The 16,532-nt window shown below is 42.4% G+C and overlaps 1 protein-coding gene across 3 annotated transcripts in view; it reads left to right on the forward strand.

Annotated features, from left to right (window-relative positions):
* The window catches only part of MTMR7 (myotubularin related protein 7), a 75,521-nt gene that overhangs the window by 17,664 nt on the left and 41,325 nt on the right, over nucleotides 1-16,532 (forward strand). For all 3 annotated transcript variants that reach the window (XM_053251449.1, XM_053251448.1, XM_053251447.1), the window contains exons 2-3: nucleotides 13,469-13,591; nucleotides 16,326-16,488. In XM_053251449.1, coding sequence (XP_053107424.1) covers nucleotides 13,469-13,591; nucleotides 16,326-16,488 — 286 coding nt within the window. The remainder of the gene's footprint in view (nucleotides 1-13,468; nucleotides 13,592-16,325; nucleotides 16,489-16,532) is intronic.

The raw sequence follows: 16,532 nt of genomic DNA on the forward strand, positions 1-16,532 counted from the left end.
TCTTAAGATCATTCTTATGATAATCTTAATAATTAGATCTTTCAAGTTTCTGCAGGGTCTCAGGCCCTTCTGTGGGAGGTATATAATGTGCCAGAGGCATGGTCCCTTCCTGGTGCCAAGATGGAGAAACACACACAGGTGGAAGATGAAATAGATGATGTTTTAATCAAAAGTAGACAAAGAGATATTAGGGATGTATCAAAACATGATTTGACATATCCCTTTAAAAAATGAATTGTGTCTGAATCATGAGCACATCCCTTTAAAAATGAAGAGTTACACAGCCCCTTTAAAGCAGAGGAGAGCAGGTCCATACCTGTTCCTCCTCCAATCGCCGCCATTGCTGTAATGTCTATAACGAACAAAAAGCAGGTGCTTAATAAGGTGCAATTTGTTGCTTGAAGCTTTTCATGGCAACTCTGATAAGAAGCTGCAGCCTTTGATAAGAAGCAGAGCTTGTTAAAATTGACCCATGGATGAACTTCTGAGACAGACACTAGAACGTTCCACTCCTTGCAATACAATTGTTTTCTGGTGGGTAAAACTGTCCCTCCCTGTCAGTACAGTATGTACCCTATTGTCCTCGGAGGCACCAAGAGTCAGCTGGTCATCCTTCTGTGATCTACATCACAGTGATCTACACTGATCTACATCCTTCTGTGATCTACACAGAAGGTTAGGGCCTCTCCCTCAGGATGTAGATCACAGAGGGATGACCAGCTGGATCTTGGTCATCCAGTCCTCTCTGTTGAGGGGACTTCAGTGGGGTAGTAGCTAGGGTTTATGGCTGTTTGCCTAGTTACTGTCAAAGAGTAACCAAATATTTAACACTGCACCTACCTCCCCTATCTGTGGTTGTAGCAGTAACTGTCCTTTGCACTTTAACACTTGAGAAAGGCAGGCTTGAAATGATTGAACTATTTCAAGGTTAGGGTCTTGTTAGGGCAAGTCTCACAAAGCTTGCCATGGTATGAAATAAACTCAGGTTACAGTTCTAGGCATTCTTAAGAAGTAAGTTCAAAGTATGTTTAGGATTGGATGAAGAAGAGAGAAGAAGCAAGCATAGCGTAGTGGTTAAGAGTGTTGGACTGGGAAAACCCGAGTTAAAATCTCCATTCAACCATGAAACTCACTGGGTGACTCTGGGCCAGTCATGTATCTCTCAGCCTAACCTATCTCACAGGGTTGTTGTGAGGATAAAAATAACCATGTACACTGCTCTAAGCTTCTCGGAGGAAGAGTGGGATATAAATGTATATAATAAACCTCAAAATGAGCTAGGCTTAGGCTATGCAATCAAGTAGTCTTTGGGTATGACTTTTAAAATCCAACTTGCAATGTTTTGGTATACTACTGGTATGCTATTGCAGTGCAAAGAGATTCATTTGTTCCAGAACAAGGCCTGTTTGCAAATCGGTTTACTTGCAAGCAAGACAAGGGAGCCAGGAAGTGGGTACTTCTAGAAAACTATGTGTAAAAGGCAGAGGAAAGAGGAGGCTGGACTCTCCATGGTTGGGAAGAGAGCCTGGAATGTGTTTGGAGAAGGAACTAAGTGACAATAACTTTATTCTCTTGGGCAGAAGTCAAAGAGACTTCAGGTTCCCCCATGCTCTTTCCTAACAATCTGGCATGAAGCTGGAAATTCCCTCTGCTACTTAGATGGGAAATTAGGAATTGTTTGTTATGTTCATGCTAGATTTTATTATAGCAGATACTGTACCTTTTTAGGATCAGCTTTGGAGTCCTAGCTTCTTTGGTATGGTCATCCATGATTAATGTGCATTAAATACTGCAAATAATCAGCTTTCTGTTAAGACACTAGAAAGCAAAAAAAAGTCTTCTACAGTCAGTCTAGCTGTGTTCCTACTGAAACAACATTAAAAGATAGCTCTTGAGCCTTTTCTCACGGTCAGTGAGAAAGGGCTCCGGTTTGCAGGGGAGGAAGCCTTAAAATGCTAATCTCCCCAGCCGATGATTGAGGGCTCCTTCCTGGGAGGGCAGACTGCCTACTCAGACAATTGCTGGCTACTGCCAGCAGCATGGAGTGTTTGGGGCTGGGATGCGTCTTCCCAGCCCCTCGAACGTCTATAATGGAGTGCATTATAGGGATCCTCCCAGCACTGGCCAGGAGGCTACTCAAGGTAGGTGCCGTGTGGAGCTACATGGCACCAACACGTGAGCCCTAAGCCCGGTTTAAGGGCACCCTCTCACCCAAAACCCAGGCTAAACGGTGGGCTACCTAAGCAGGTTTGCCACCATGCCAATGCCGGAAGCCACCTGGCTCCCAGCAGTTAACACGCAAGAGCCAAACTGGGCTGGGCTTCCTCAGCCCAGTTTTGCCTGTGCGTGTGAATAGCGCCCATCTGTACTTCTTACTTTGTGGAGCAGTTTTTCTAACAGATTTTCTGTGAGCTGTAGAGAAAGATCACTTACAGAGTCTTCTGACTGACACTGTTTTTACAAAGTGCTCTTTGTCCTACCTTTAGAATAATGGGCTGGAAAATTCTCATCTATCTACTTCTTTTCTTTTTGGTCAGGAATAGGCATCTACAGTAACCATGGCTAGAGGTCATTTAAGGAAAAAGACAGCATGAAGATTCCTGTTGGATTCCAGCTGTGTCTAAGCTGTGTTTCCTTTTCTCATTGCTCATCACATTGGCAGTGTGCGAGTGCTTCTCCCCTCCTCTACTTTTTAGAGTTCTAATCTTAATATTAGTGGGGAATTTCCGCTGATTCTGCTTGGAGATTATGTGAATCCAGTTCTGTGTTTGTTTTAATCAAATGTGTAAATCCTATTTACCAAATATATAATCCCATTTACCACAGCAGGAGGACTGACTGGAACTGATGCTGACCACAGAGTCACCAGATGTCCACCATACTGCCTTGTGACCACTAGAGATCTTAATATCCAGGCCAGTTAATGAAGAATATGGTGGCATGTTTCACTAGCTGTGAAATCAAGAATTTTTGTGGAGCTTGTTTTGTGCTGCAAGAGGTATCATTGCCTAACCTACTTCACAGGGTTGTTGTGAAAGAGAAACTCAAGTATGTAGTACACCGCTCTGGGCTCCTTGGAGGAAGAGCAGGATATAAATGTAATAATAATAATTATTATTATATTAATAATTTCAGCAGTACAAATGTTTTCTCTGAAAGAGCAGTCCTCCCCTAAGGGGGAAAAATCCTTTTTATAATAAAATATAACAATTACTTCCTCTCTTTTGGCAAAGCACTTGCCAAGAGATGAGGAGGCTTATTCTCCACATAGTGTTATGGATGGCCTCCTTTTTGAAAATAGCAACTGTTCCTTGTTACCAGACAAGCTGTGTTTTGGGGTAACACAGAAAGCACTCCTCTATGTGCATGGGACTGTGGGATCACAGTTTCCATTTTGGATGCTTAAGTTCATGGGCTCATGAACATCTCACCTGCCTGGGGAGATGGAGAAATGCACCCTCAGGTCAGACTAACAAAGACCAAATGGGCCATCCCCACCCCTCTCTTTTGCAAAGAAGGCAGCACTAACTGGTGAGCAGACTAGACTTGAAAAGTGTACATTCTACTTAAGGAAGGAAACCTCCCTTCTATCAGAGATAATGGTAAAGCACTCCTTGGGAGTCACACAAGATAGGTGGTGCAATTCCTAAGCATTCTTTGAATTAGCCATTAGCTGGCAAGGACTCGGGGAAATGAGCACATCAAAACTGGAGATGTATGATCTTATACCCCTAAAGGTACCCTGCTCTCCTTGTCCTTCAGATATACAACTCCATTCAACCCAAGTAACGCCTTTTGCATAACTTTGCCCTGCCATTGTGGGGCAAGGTTCAGTTAGCCAGACCACGCTTATGTAGCAATACACTCCTTTGTCATGTATGGAATCTGCCACCTTCAGGGTATGTAGAATGACTTGGAAACTACCCCAGGGCACGTTTTGAGGTATAAGTACCTCTGACCAAAGTACATGGCCTCAGAGTCTTTCTGTCTCAGAATCTGCTTGGATTTACTATCCACTGACTCTCGAAGCAAGTGGTAGCCTTGATTCCTCACCCCCTTTCTTCCCCGTCTTGCTGCCCTTCCCACAAGGAGAGCTGCAAGTGCAACAAATGCACCACCAAACCAAGGATACGTAAACTAACTTTGCCTCTCTGAGAAGCCTCCTTGCCCCCTTCTTTCTCCCTCCTTCCCCACCTTCAAGCACTTTCCACAGCAAGCATTAAAGCCAAGATCTGCTCTAAGCACCTTAGCCAAGCCAATCTACCTTCAATTTGGACTTTAAGCTAAATTACTTTCAGCAAGATTCTCACTTGGAACATTAACTAAGATATTTTATTTCTATATAGCGTTTGCCTTCCTGTACTGCATTTTACCTTTTAATAAAATTGTTGAACAGTATTTCTGTCTCCTTGTCCTTTTCCAAAATGCAAAACTTGCTCAAATTGATACTGAAGTCAAACTGCTCCCTTTAGCCAAGCTAATTCCCCATGCTAAGCCAAAAATAGTGGGAGGGTCTAGCCAGCACTCCAGGACAGTTCTGGTAACAGCCTTTAAAGGAGGTGAGCATTTCTGCCCTGTTGGTATACCTTTCCCAACCCAAAAGATATCAAAAATGTAGGTTCCAGCTCTTCACTCAAGGTGAACTGCTTCACGAAAAGGGGACTTCAGTCCTAGTGAAACCATGGAGACTATTGGTACTAAGATAAATATTCTCCCTCAATGAGTGTTTCAGCATTTAAAATTGTGCAGAACTATCACAACTCCCAGCCCCCCTGAGCAGTAGCATAGAGTCTGATCTAGAATAGCAGGAAGCAGTTGGGTCAGAAGACCCAATCCTAAGCCTTGACACCAGGCTGGAGCCAGAGACTGCCAGCTGGAAGACCCTGAAACTGTAGACCCCATAAGCAGCACAAGTAGAACCTGAGAACCCCACCCCCACCCCAGTGAACTGGTCTCTTCTGCTCGAAGTACAATAGATCATGCTCTTCCAAGCCTGCCAAACAATACTGGCAATGGACCAGAAATCCCTTTAAATCTCTCTGCTCATCACGAAGGGAGGCAGAGTCTGGGATGGGTAGTCTGACACTGGAGGTGTTTAAGACCTTATTCCATCTCTAGCCCAAGAGCAAGTGGCTCACTGGGAGCTATCCAGGGTGCTGCAACCCCAACGGCCCTGCCTTACCTCATGGGTTCCTAATTTCAGGATAGGACATGTTGTTTTTTTTAATTCTGCTTCTTGATGGAGAGCAGCATCTTACTGTTAGAGCATATGTGAAGGGCTTATATCCTAGAGCTGGGGTTCTGAAACTATGGATTCCCCAGAACCTTAGGAATTACCCGTGGTTCTCCTTCCCATTTATAGTTTAATAAGGCTCCAGTGAAAATGAGTGGGGGGAGGTAATCAGGATAGTTACTGTCAAGGACATTATTCTGGCAGGAAGCAAATTAAATTCCGTACAGCAAAGATTTCCCACAGGCCATATCGGCCCCAGGTTCAGAAGGCTGCTCCTAAAGAGAGAACAGTGATACTTGGCATTGTAATGTAAATATTTTAACTGCTCCAAATTAACTGGAGAGTCACACAGTTCTCTTGCTCTCTCACTTCTGCTGTTAATAAAAAGGCATTGAAAGTGAACAGAACATAATTTGTATCCTTTTGAAAAAATCCAGAATACTCCCCCTTTTTGCCACTAGTTTACTTTGTAAGAACATAACAGCCCTACTGGATCAGGCCCAAGCCTATCTAGTCCAGCATCCTGTTTCACACAGTGGCCAACCAGTTGCCTCTTGGGAGCCCACAAGAGGTGAGGGCATGCTCTCGCTCTTGCTGTTGCTCCCCTGCGAATGGTATTGAAAGGCATCGTGCCTCTGAGGCTGGAGGTGGCCTATAGCCACCAGACTAGTAGCCATTGATAGACCTTTTCTCCATGAATTTGTCTAAGCCCCTTTTTAAAGCCATCCAAATTAGTGGCCATCGCCACATCACATGGCAAAGAATTCCATAGATTAATTATGCACTGTGTGAAAACGTTCCTCTTGTCAGTCCTAAATTTACTGACCTTCAGTTTCATGGGATGATGCCTGGTTCTAGTGTGAGAGAGGGAGAAATTTTTCTCTCTTTCCCCTCTCTCCACGCCATGCATAATTTTGTACACCTTGATCATGTCTCCCCTTAATTGCCTCTTTTCCAAACTCAAAATCCCCAGCTGCAGCCTTGCCCCATAAGGAAGGTGCTCTAGGCACCCCCCCCCGATCATCTTGGTTGCCTTTTCCAGTTCCTTTTCCAGTTTCTTTTCCAGTTCCAAACTCCAAGATAACAATAACCAACTGCTTTTTAAGCTGGGATTGCTTCATTGTGCAAGGTGTAAATAGCTCAGCCCTTAATTTTAACTGCACTGACAATCTACTATCACAGTAACAAAACACATTATTGACATTCAGTAAGCAATTTTTGTTTAAATTTAAGTTAGATCTAATATAAATCAACACAATATAAATTCAAATATATAGAAGCCCATATATTTCCATAGCATTTATCTGATCCTGAGGTCAGCCTGAATTGGGGCTTGCCCATTATTTCCCCAAATAAAGGTAAGGTAAAGTGTGCCATCAAGTCGATTTTGACTCCTGGCGCACACAGAGCCCTGTGGTTTTCTTTGATAGAATATAGGAGGGGTTTACCATTGCCTCCTCCTGTGCAGTATGAGATGATGCCTTTCAGCATCTTCCTATATCGCTGCTGCCCGATAGAGTACCAGTGGGGATTCAAACCAGCAACCTTCCACTTGTTAGTCAAGCATTTTCCTGCTGTGCCACTTAAGGTGGGGACATCCTTTTCTTGAATGATCTCCTAGCGACCTTTTTCAGAAGAGCTGTACTCAAATTTATTCTCTGAGATAAAGTGCCGAACATCTGTTTGCAATTTTCATTCCCTTTAACTTCTATCCCCTCCCCACTAGCTGTGCTGTGTTGAAAAATAGTATTTTGGGGTCACTTTATTTATACCATGTAAGGGTTTGGAATAATTACAATAAATCCCTTGGCTGTGTTTTCCTTAATGCCCTCTTTGCTTTTTTTAGCCTACAATAGCTCGGGTCATTATGAGATAATAAAGAATGGTGGACATACATAACTTTTAAAAATAAGTACGTACTTTTAATTTATGTGGGTAAACTAGCTTTCCAAGGGACTTGGCACCCATCACTGTGCTCTCCGATACTTCACCATCTCACATTTTATGTTCTGTATGTGTAAGAAAGTACAGTGGTTGAGTTTTTGTGGATGGGAACTAGGCCACAGAACTATATTAAGTATTTTCTTCTCTCATTCAGTCCAAGATGCTCATGGCTGGTTTTATGATAGGTTAAAGAGCCAGCGTGGTGTAGTGGTTAGAGTGCTGGACTAGGACCGAGGAGACCTGAGTTCAAATCCCCATTCAGCCATGAAACTAGCTGGATGACTCTGGGCCAGTCACTTCTTTTTCAGCCTAACCTACTTCACAGGGTTGTTGTGAAAGAGAAACTCAAGTATGTAGTACACCGCTCTGGGCTCCTTGGAGGAAGAGCGGGTTATAAATGTAAAAAAGAAAGAAGAAAGGTTAAAGCACTCAATGCTTGATAAACGTGGAGTTGCTGGTAGCCTTAAGCAATCACATCACACTTCATTTCCATTTGCTTGTGAGTTTTTTGTGACCTTAATTATAGCCACTTCCTCAACAGTGTCCACACATTCATCTGCATGTATAGAATAAGGAACCATACCCATAGATAATCTAGGAGTGCTAGTGACTACTTGGAGCGAACATCCCCCAACAACTCATTTTTTGTTGGGCCTGGAAAACTAAAGAAATTGTAATTAACTGAACAAACAAAACTTGGATTTTGTTTCACTTCCAGTGACAATGGGGTTAAATCTCTCCCTCAATCTCTTCCCCAGTAGGCTGAGATGCATGACTAATTCTGTCTCATGGTGGACTTTAGAGGTTACATCCAGATTTTTTGCACATGAAGTGATCATTATTCTAAGGTGACAGATATCTAGCCCTGATCTAAGGTTGACGTTTACCGCAGGGCTTCTTAACCTTGGGCCCCCAAATGATGTTGGACTACAACTCCCATCATACCCAGACATGGCCTTTGTGGCTGAGGATGATAGGAGTTGTAGTCCAACAACATCTGGGGGCCCAAGGTTAAGAAACTCTGTTTTACTGGACTCTTTTCCTTGAAGAGCTAAAATTATTTATTTTTATTGAATAATAAAGATTAATAATTCATCTTACTGCTACCTGGATGGATATTGTTTGGTACAGGAAAACTACGGGCCCATTTACTCTAGATTCTTGGTGCCTAAATAAAAATTGCCAGATAATCTCACCTAGAGCCTTAATCAAGCTGATACTTTTCAAGCAAAATTGAACTAATTTATTACCTCTGTAAACCGTTTGTCATGAGACCTCCTTTGTAATGTAAATATTTTTGGATTGCTCAAACTACTATATAGACTGCTTATATGTGGCGATTTGTTGTACATCTGTAGGCCCTCAAGTTTTTTGTGTCTTATCTGTCTTCTAAAATTGTAGTATCTCTTTCCCTTTACTGCACTTTTTCCTTGTTTAAATAGAATTGTAAAATTTAGAATGGTAAAGAACCGTAAATAAAACAATTTTAAACAAGTTCTAGTAAGAACTAATCAGCCTACTTTCATTTCACTGTCTCTACAACTGGACTATATTTGGTTTGAATCGAGGTCCACAAGTTAGGTCTTTTGCACCTTAAATGTTCATGGGTCTACCATCTTGGACTGGGGTGGATGACATCATTACAAACTACACCATTGGAGCATCCCTATGTGTCTATGCAGTTGTAACAAATTTGGTTCAAATTGGTTAGACTGTCCACAAGTTAGTGCACTTTCACCTCAAAGGTTTGTGTCCACCATCTTGAATTGGGTTGGATGACATAGTCACAAACTATGCCATTGAAGTGTCCCTATGTGTCACTCATTGCAACTATATCCAATTTGCTTCAGATGTGTTAGGCAGTCGATAAATTAGCTCACTTGAGCCCCAGATGTTTATGTGGCCATCATCTTGAATTGGAGTGGATGACATCATCACATACCATGCCATCTGGGCATCCCTATGTGTCCCTACAGCTGTAGAAAACTTGGTTCAAATTGGTTAGGCGGTTCACTTGTGCCTCAGAAGTTTATGCCTCCACCATCTTGGGTCAGGGTGGATGACATCATCACTAACTACGCTGTTGAGGTGTCCCTACTACTGTACCCAAATTGGTTGATAGTGGGGGACACACACACATATGGACAGATACACACACAGCAGAGAATGCCGGGTGATCTCATAAGCCTACTGGAAAGTAGGTTAAAAATGGAAAAGAGAGTACTGTATGTTTCGGCTTCCAACTTGTGACCAAATGGTTTTGTGCATTTCCTGCCACTTGCAGGTTTCAGCTTTTGATATGCATCTTCAAAAGTTGCCTTTTTGGGCTTTTGCCAGTGTGTGTTGAAAGCTGAATTCTTGCACATGGTGGCTGATATGATGACCATGGACTCTGGAATCATGTCCAGAATATTCCAGTAGTTTTTCCACAGCTTTATAAATTAGCCCTTATCCTCAGACAAGGTCTGTCCAGAGAATTAAGAAAGTGGTGAAGATAGATACATGCAAGATAAGGTACAGTTCACTTCATGTCTAGGGTGAATGTGGTTCTTTGCTACAAAACCTCATATTACAGTAGTCTAGGTTAGTCCCTGAGTTGCAACAGTAGTTCAGCAAATAAATCTACACATTAATTCTTCCCTGTTTTTGTGCCTAGTTTAACATGTGTTTGAATTAGGGTGGCAAAATTTAATCACTATTGCAATCAACTAAAGCTTTAGTTGATTAATCAGTGGTCTAAATTTTAAATGCTGAGGGCAAATTCATATTGGTGCAGCTGCAAGTTAAAATCACACTTTGTATGTTTTGAAGTTATTTTGGTTAGAACATAAGAACTGCCCTGCTGGATCAGGCCCAAGGCCGGAAGTCATCCATTACTACAGCTCTGTCTCTTTGACGCTTCTCTGATTTGCTTCTCCAACTCCAGATCACTTTCAGTGTTTTGATGTGGAGGGTGATAGCACATTGCTAGTAACACATTTCCTTTCAGTCCTCATATTGTCACCCATAATGATGCTGTGGAGGACTCCTGTCCTAGGTTTTCTTGCTTGTTGGATGGAATCTATCCCTTCTTTAATATACAGTGCTACTCCACCCCCAAGCCTCCTCCTCCCTGTCCCTTCTGTAGAATTTGTATCCAGGAATAACAGTGCCCCACTGGTTCTCACCATTCCACCAAGTTTCTGCTATGCCCACTATAACTCTGTTTTCATTAGTATAGTAACCAAGCACTCCAGCTCACTGAACTTCACTTGGAGGCTTCTGCCATTGCTATATAGTCACCTATACCCCGAGTCTCTTATCAGACCTTGGTGTGTGCAATGTCCCTTACCATCATTTGACCTTTTTGGCCAGATGTCATGTGTTCCCTTCTGCTCTGCTCCTCGTTCTACTCTCTACCTTTCTGGTTTATCCAAAATGTTTGCACCCTTGCACTGGAGGGGATTTTGCTTGCCCAGCCAGATACAACCCACTTCCTGTCTACACGCCCCCCCCCGCCCCACCAGGTGTCATATTAAAAGCTGTTCTGCAACCTTTTCGACTTTAAGCACCAGCAGAACAAAATACCACACAGTTCCTGTCGGCCACCCACCAGGCATCATTTTAAAAACTGCTCTGGGACCTTTTTGATTTTAAGCTCCAGGTTCTGGTGGGTCAATGCAATAGGGGATAAAAAAATAACACCTGAAAGATGGGCCTTCTGAAGGTGAGTGGTAGATTTTTAAAAATTTATCTTCTGCTTCAATATCTCAAAAAGTTATTTAAAATACATTTAAGTTTAAACAATTAATGAACGGAACATGCTTTTATTTAACAATGCTAGGCTCTCAGTTAGTATATTTTAGGCAATTTTTTTTCTCCAGCTAAGTTTTTTATTTTTATTTTTTTAATGCAGTTTCTATTGGCCCAAGTTCTTTGACCTGGCAGGAAGCCTTCTGAAGGGCGAGTTTAGAGCTGACATAGCACAGCTCATTTCTCTACAGGGAATGATGTGAGATGAACAAGAATAGTCCCCAGAGGGCAGGTTTGCCAGAAAACATGTGTTTTAAAAGTGGCGTAGCTTTCTGCTTATGCAGCCAATGCTTGACATAGGTCATATAAGAACTAGCCAAGAAATCAATGACTCATGGTAGGGTTTTTGTGTTTTTTTAAAATTGGGTCAAGTCTTGAGGTTTCAGTCTTAACTCATTTGTTACCCAATTACCCTCAGTGAGGATAAGGGCAGTGATGTTCATGACAGAAGACATGAGAATTTGACTCAAGTAGGACAACAAAATCTCTCAGAGCTCCATATATCTCTTTGGGTTATCTGGGCAAAATGTAATTTTAGCGTGTTCAAATCCCCACCTACTCTGAAAAATATTATTTAAGCATGGTAATACTTTGAGCATTTAAATCTAATTTTATTTTATTTATTTTTGTCTTTTAATGAACTGCAATCTGGGTAGACATTGTATGGAAATGAGGATACCTTACCATTGGAATTTCTAGTTCTTTAACAAAACATTATTTTAAAACATTGATGTACCTTTTTGTATGGTGCACAAGCTCCATGGCCTGTGGATCATCCATCATCCCAATGACTGCAGGCAGCCCCTAACTGGGCATAGCAATGGCACTTATCAATTGAATGGTGCTTTGCTGCATTTGAATGAAACAATGGGGAAAGACTGGCATGGTAAAATGAGAATTGTATCTTATAACAGCTATTTTAAACAAATAATCTGGAGATCTGAGACTCTGGTTGGGACATTCTGGTTGGGAAGTGTGAATGCTCTGTGGTTTATGCCTGTCCAGACTCCCTTCCTAGGAAGGCTTGCTTTACACTTCCTGTTTATATGTCCCTGTATCTGTCTATGTCTATATCTATATAAATTTAACATTCTAATAAAGAATTATTTTTCTGCAGGTTTTTAACCAGCTTGTTGGATACCTTCTTATAGCTGAGGTTAAGCTGCCTTTTAGATGGTTGTTTTCTTGTTTCATTTTATAATTTTTGAATGCTTGTTTCATTTTATAATTTTTTAAAGCTGTCTTGAATGTTGTTTTAATTGTAGAGGAAGAATTGCAGTTCAGTCCCCAAACAGCAAAGCAAAACCAGTTTGGTGAGAAAGCAGCAAAGCAAGAGGTCTTGAGACAGTTCTTTAGTATTGAAGAACTACAAGGATTTATTTAAAGAAAAGGTTACAAACAAGTGTGGAAAAGCCTGCAGCTTAATTTCAGCTGTAGCTCATGGCTGAAGAGAGAAACCAAAACAAACAGCCATCTCTGGAGAGACAAAATGGAGACTGAGACTGGAAGAACCAAGAGGGGAGGAGTCCAGCACTTTTATCCATGACCCTAACCCAACCCCACCCCCAGTGGTCACTATGAGACATTGCAGCTGAGAGCTGATGCTGCCAGGGTCCTGTCTCCAACATAAATAACATGTAGAAGTCATTCACTCAGTCAAAAATTGTGTTCTACCTGGTTTGGGAAGCTGTGTGTGCTCCCAATTTTCAATTGTGTGGAAGTAAGGTAAGAGGAAAACCTTGGCAGAAGTGACTGTGTGTTAGCAAGGTAGGAAGAAAAACTACCCAGGTACTAATGCCACACTGATAGGCATATTATACCAACAATCACATTGATATGCATGAAATGAGGTTAATGCACAGGTTCGGCGCTGAACTGGTTTGGGTGAGGGTTGAACCTGATCGGCACTCCAGGTTGCTATTGAGGGCAGTGGTGAGCAGCACCTTTAAAAGGGAGTCCAGCAGGCCCTTACCTGCTCTCGGCCACTCCATGCAGTGGAGGAACCCTCCCCACAATAGCCCATGTTGCTGGCATGCCCATGACCTTCGTGCATGCACGGAGGCCATTTGCGTGGTCAGCAACACTATGTTGACCATATAGTTGGCATCTATGCATGTGCAGAGGCCATGTGCATGGTCAGCAACACCATGCTGACCATGCAAATGGCGTATGCACATATGCAGAGGCCATATGTGTGCCAGCGCTGCACACGTGTTGTTGAGAGGAGTACTGCTGCAACAGGGAGCAGCAGAGAGCAGGAAAGGTCCTGCTGTACTTCCTTTTAAAGGTGCTGGTCACCTCCCTACCCCCTGCCAACCCGAACTGGTTCAGTGCCAAACCTATGCACCAACCTTGGTTGGTGCCCATGCCTACTCATTGGTAGAGTATACCTATTTATAATAAATTGTTGCTAGCAAATATGTCTGTAAAAAGATTTGCAAGGTTATTTTGGTAGAAAAACTGACCATCATGGTTGTGTATTTTCTCTTTATTTTTTAGGTGGAAAATGTCCGCTTAATTGATGGAATATCTTCTAAAAGGGCTGCCTTAGGAACTCTGTATCTAACTGCTACTCATGTCATCTTCGTGGAAAATGAGTCAGATAGTCGTAAAGAGACATGGGTATGATAATTTACATCTTGCTGTCATGTATGTCATCATCATCAATTTTATTACAGCCATTGGCCAGCAGAAATAGAAATAACAAACATATCCAATACAACAATACCAAAACACAATAGAACAAAATACAGATCATGTAAATATCTCTAAAACATATCTGTGCAGGTTTAGGTTTTTTATTCGTACACGTGCTGAACCAATTTCTCTTTAAAACAGACCAGATATCTCCATTCACTTCAAAGAGTACTGGCAACTCTAGAACATAAGAACAGCCCTGCTGGATCAGGCCCAAGGCCTGTCTAGTCTAGCATCCTGTTTCACACAGTGGCCCACCAGATGTCTCAGGGAAGCGCACAAGCAGGAGGTGAGGGCATGCCACTCTCTCTATTCCATGCTTAATTTCATGTCTCCCTGAAGTTGCCTCTTTTCCAAAACAAAGAGCCCCAGATACTGTAGCCTTGCCTCATAAGGAAGGTGTTCCACGCCTCTGATCATCTTGGTTGCCTTCTTCTGCACTTTTTCGAGTTCAAGAATATCCTTAAGATATGGTGACCAGAACTGTACGCAATACTCCAAATGTGGTTGCACCATAGATTTGTATAAGGGCATTGTAAAACTAGCATTCTTATTTTCAGTCCCCTTCCTAATGATCGCCAACTTGGAATTTTCCTTTCTCACTGCTGCCGCGCATTGAGTCGACACTTTTAACGAACTGTCCACCACGACCCAAGATCTCTCTCCTGGTCAGTTACCAACAGTTACCAGCATAAATGTGAAGTTGGGTTTTTTGCCCCAACATGCATCACTTTTCACTTGCTTACGTTGAACCACATTTGCCATTTTGCCACTCACTCACCCAGTTTGGAGAGATCCTTTTGGAGCTCCTCACAATCTGTTTTGGATTTCACTACCCTAAATAGTTTAGTGTCATCTGCAAATTTGGCCCCTTCACTGCTTACCCCAACTTCTAGATCATTTATGAACAGTTAAGAGCACTGGTGTAAGACTCTGTGTATTGCATGCTTTGCTCACAAACATTTTTGCTGTGATATTTTCCCCTCCATTGATATTAAAGGGGGAGGCTCTTGAGGAGAGGAGTTAATTTTTCATAAGAACTTATGGATCTTCAAAGCATCATTGGATTAGAGCATGTGAACGATGATGACTGAATAAACAAACTCTAGTGGATAGTGAAAACTACAATGTTAAGACTGAAAGTGTATATGCTGTTCATGCTTCCCATATTCAGTAAAATGTCAATTCATGAAATAAAAGAAAGATATGGTAACCTCATGAGTCCTTGGATGGAGTTAGCTAGGCTGCAAGTGGAGCCAATAACAGTTTTGACAGTAAAACCAGGTAGTAGATCCTAGTAGCTTTTAATGGTTCTGTGGATGCGAGACTAAAGCACAACCTTTCTATTGACATAAGATGCACAGTTTTGAAAAAAACAAAGGCTGGGGAGAAAAATTGAGCCAAAAGTGGAAGGGGGAAATCCAACCCCAAATATCTCAACCAACCAGTCAGGCCTCAAAATGGTGTCTGAATCACCCTTATTGATTTGGATTATTTGGGGCCGATTTATCAAGGCAGCTGCTCAAGCTGGCTGCTTTTGATTAATCAATTGGGTGCGTGTGTGTCTACAAGCTGATTCAACCTCGAATTGAATAGCACATTTTGATTCATGCATACGCCTAGCAAGCACTGTCAAGGATCAACTGATATGTAAGATGTATAATCCTCTTCCTCTATTTAAAGTGCTATGTACTGCATTAGCCCCATTTTTTAAAGACGTCTAGGATCTTTTCCATTAGCTAGGCTGGTACTGGCCCCTTGAACCTTTGACAGAGCTTTTTGTCCTGTCTGCATTCTTTTCAATGGACTGACAATTAACCTAGTAACAAAAAAATTATCAATTACATTTTTATCTTATTTCTCTTCCAAGGAACTTGGGGGAGGGTATCATTTTATATTTGCAAAGTAAATTAGAACAGACAGTGACTAGCTCAATATTGCCAGAGTTTTTAAAGGACTGAATGAAGATTTGAACTTTGGCTTTTCTATTCCTTGGGGCCTTTCTTGCGATCAAGCATGAGGCTGGCCGGGCAGGGAGGAAGCCTTGGAAAGCCTACCTCCCCCACAGACGATCATCCTGTTGGTGCTGGGTGCATGGATTGCACACCCAGATGCTCAACTGCTGCCCTGACAGTGTAGAGGCATGGGGGCTGGGAAGCATTGGCCGGACCCCCAGAAATCCCACAATGCACCGCACCAGTACATGGTGCATTGTGAGGAACCCCCGCCTCCAGCAATGGGCAGGCACCCATCAGGTTTTTTCCCCACACCGGCTGAAAGCAGCCACTGTTGACACATGGTCAGCTAAACGGGGTTAAGGGAGCACAAAGTTAAGCACTTGCTCCCTTAACCTTGTTTAAGAGTTGGACTCCCTAGGCTGCCATTGGAAGCCGGTTGTCTCCCAGCGGTTCCCACGGGCAGCCAAACCCGGGCTTAGCTGCCCTAGCCTGGTCTTGGCTGCTTGTGAGAAAAGCATCCTTGTCTTACACTCTAACCAGTCTACCACACTCAGTTTCAATAAACCAACTGACTTGTACTAATTTGTTGCTCTCTCAATGAACATATTAATCATTAGCACGCATGGTACAAGTAGATTTAATTATATTATTTTATCATAGCCTTTATTGCTGTTCTGCTTGACATAATTTCCTCTTTGCAGGTTCTTCACAGCCAAATCTCCTCTATTGAGAAACAGGCTACAACTGCTACTGGTTGCCCTTTGCTGATTCGCTGCAAAAACTTCCAGAACATTCAGTTTATCATGCCTCAGGAAAGAGACTGCCATGATGTTTACATATCTTTAATACGTCTGGCACGCCCAGGTATGGAATGGAAGTTTGTAAGGTACAGACAAACACTAGCTGGC

This window comes from Hemicordylus capensis, chromosome 5 (assembly GCF_027244095.1).
Source record: "Hemicordylus capensis ecotype Gifberg chromosome 5, rHemCap1.1.pri, whole genome shotgun sequence".
Taxonomy (NCBI): domain Eukaryota; kingdom Metazoa; phylum Chordata; class Lepidosauria; order Squamata; family Cordylidae; genus Hemicordylus; species Hemicordylus capensis.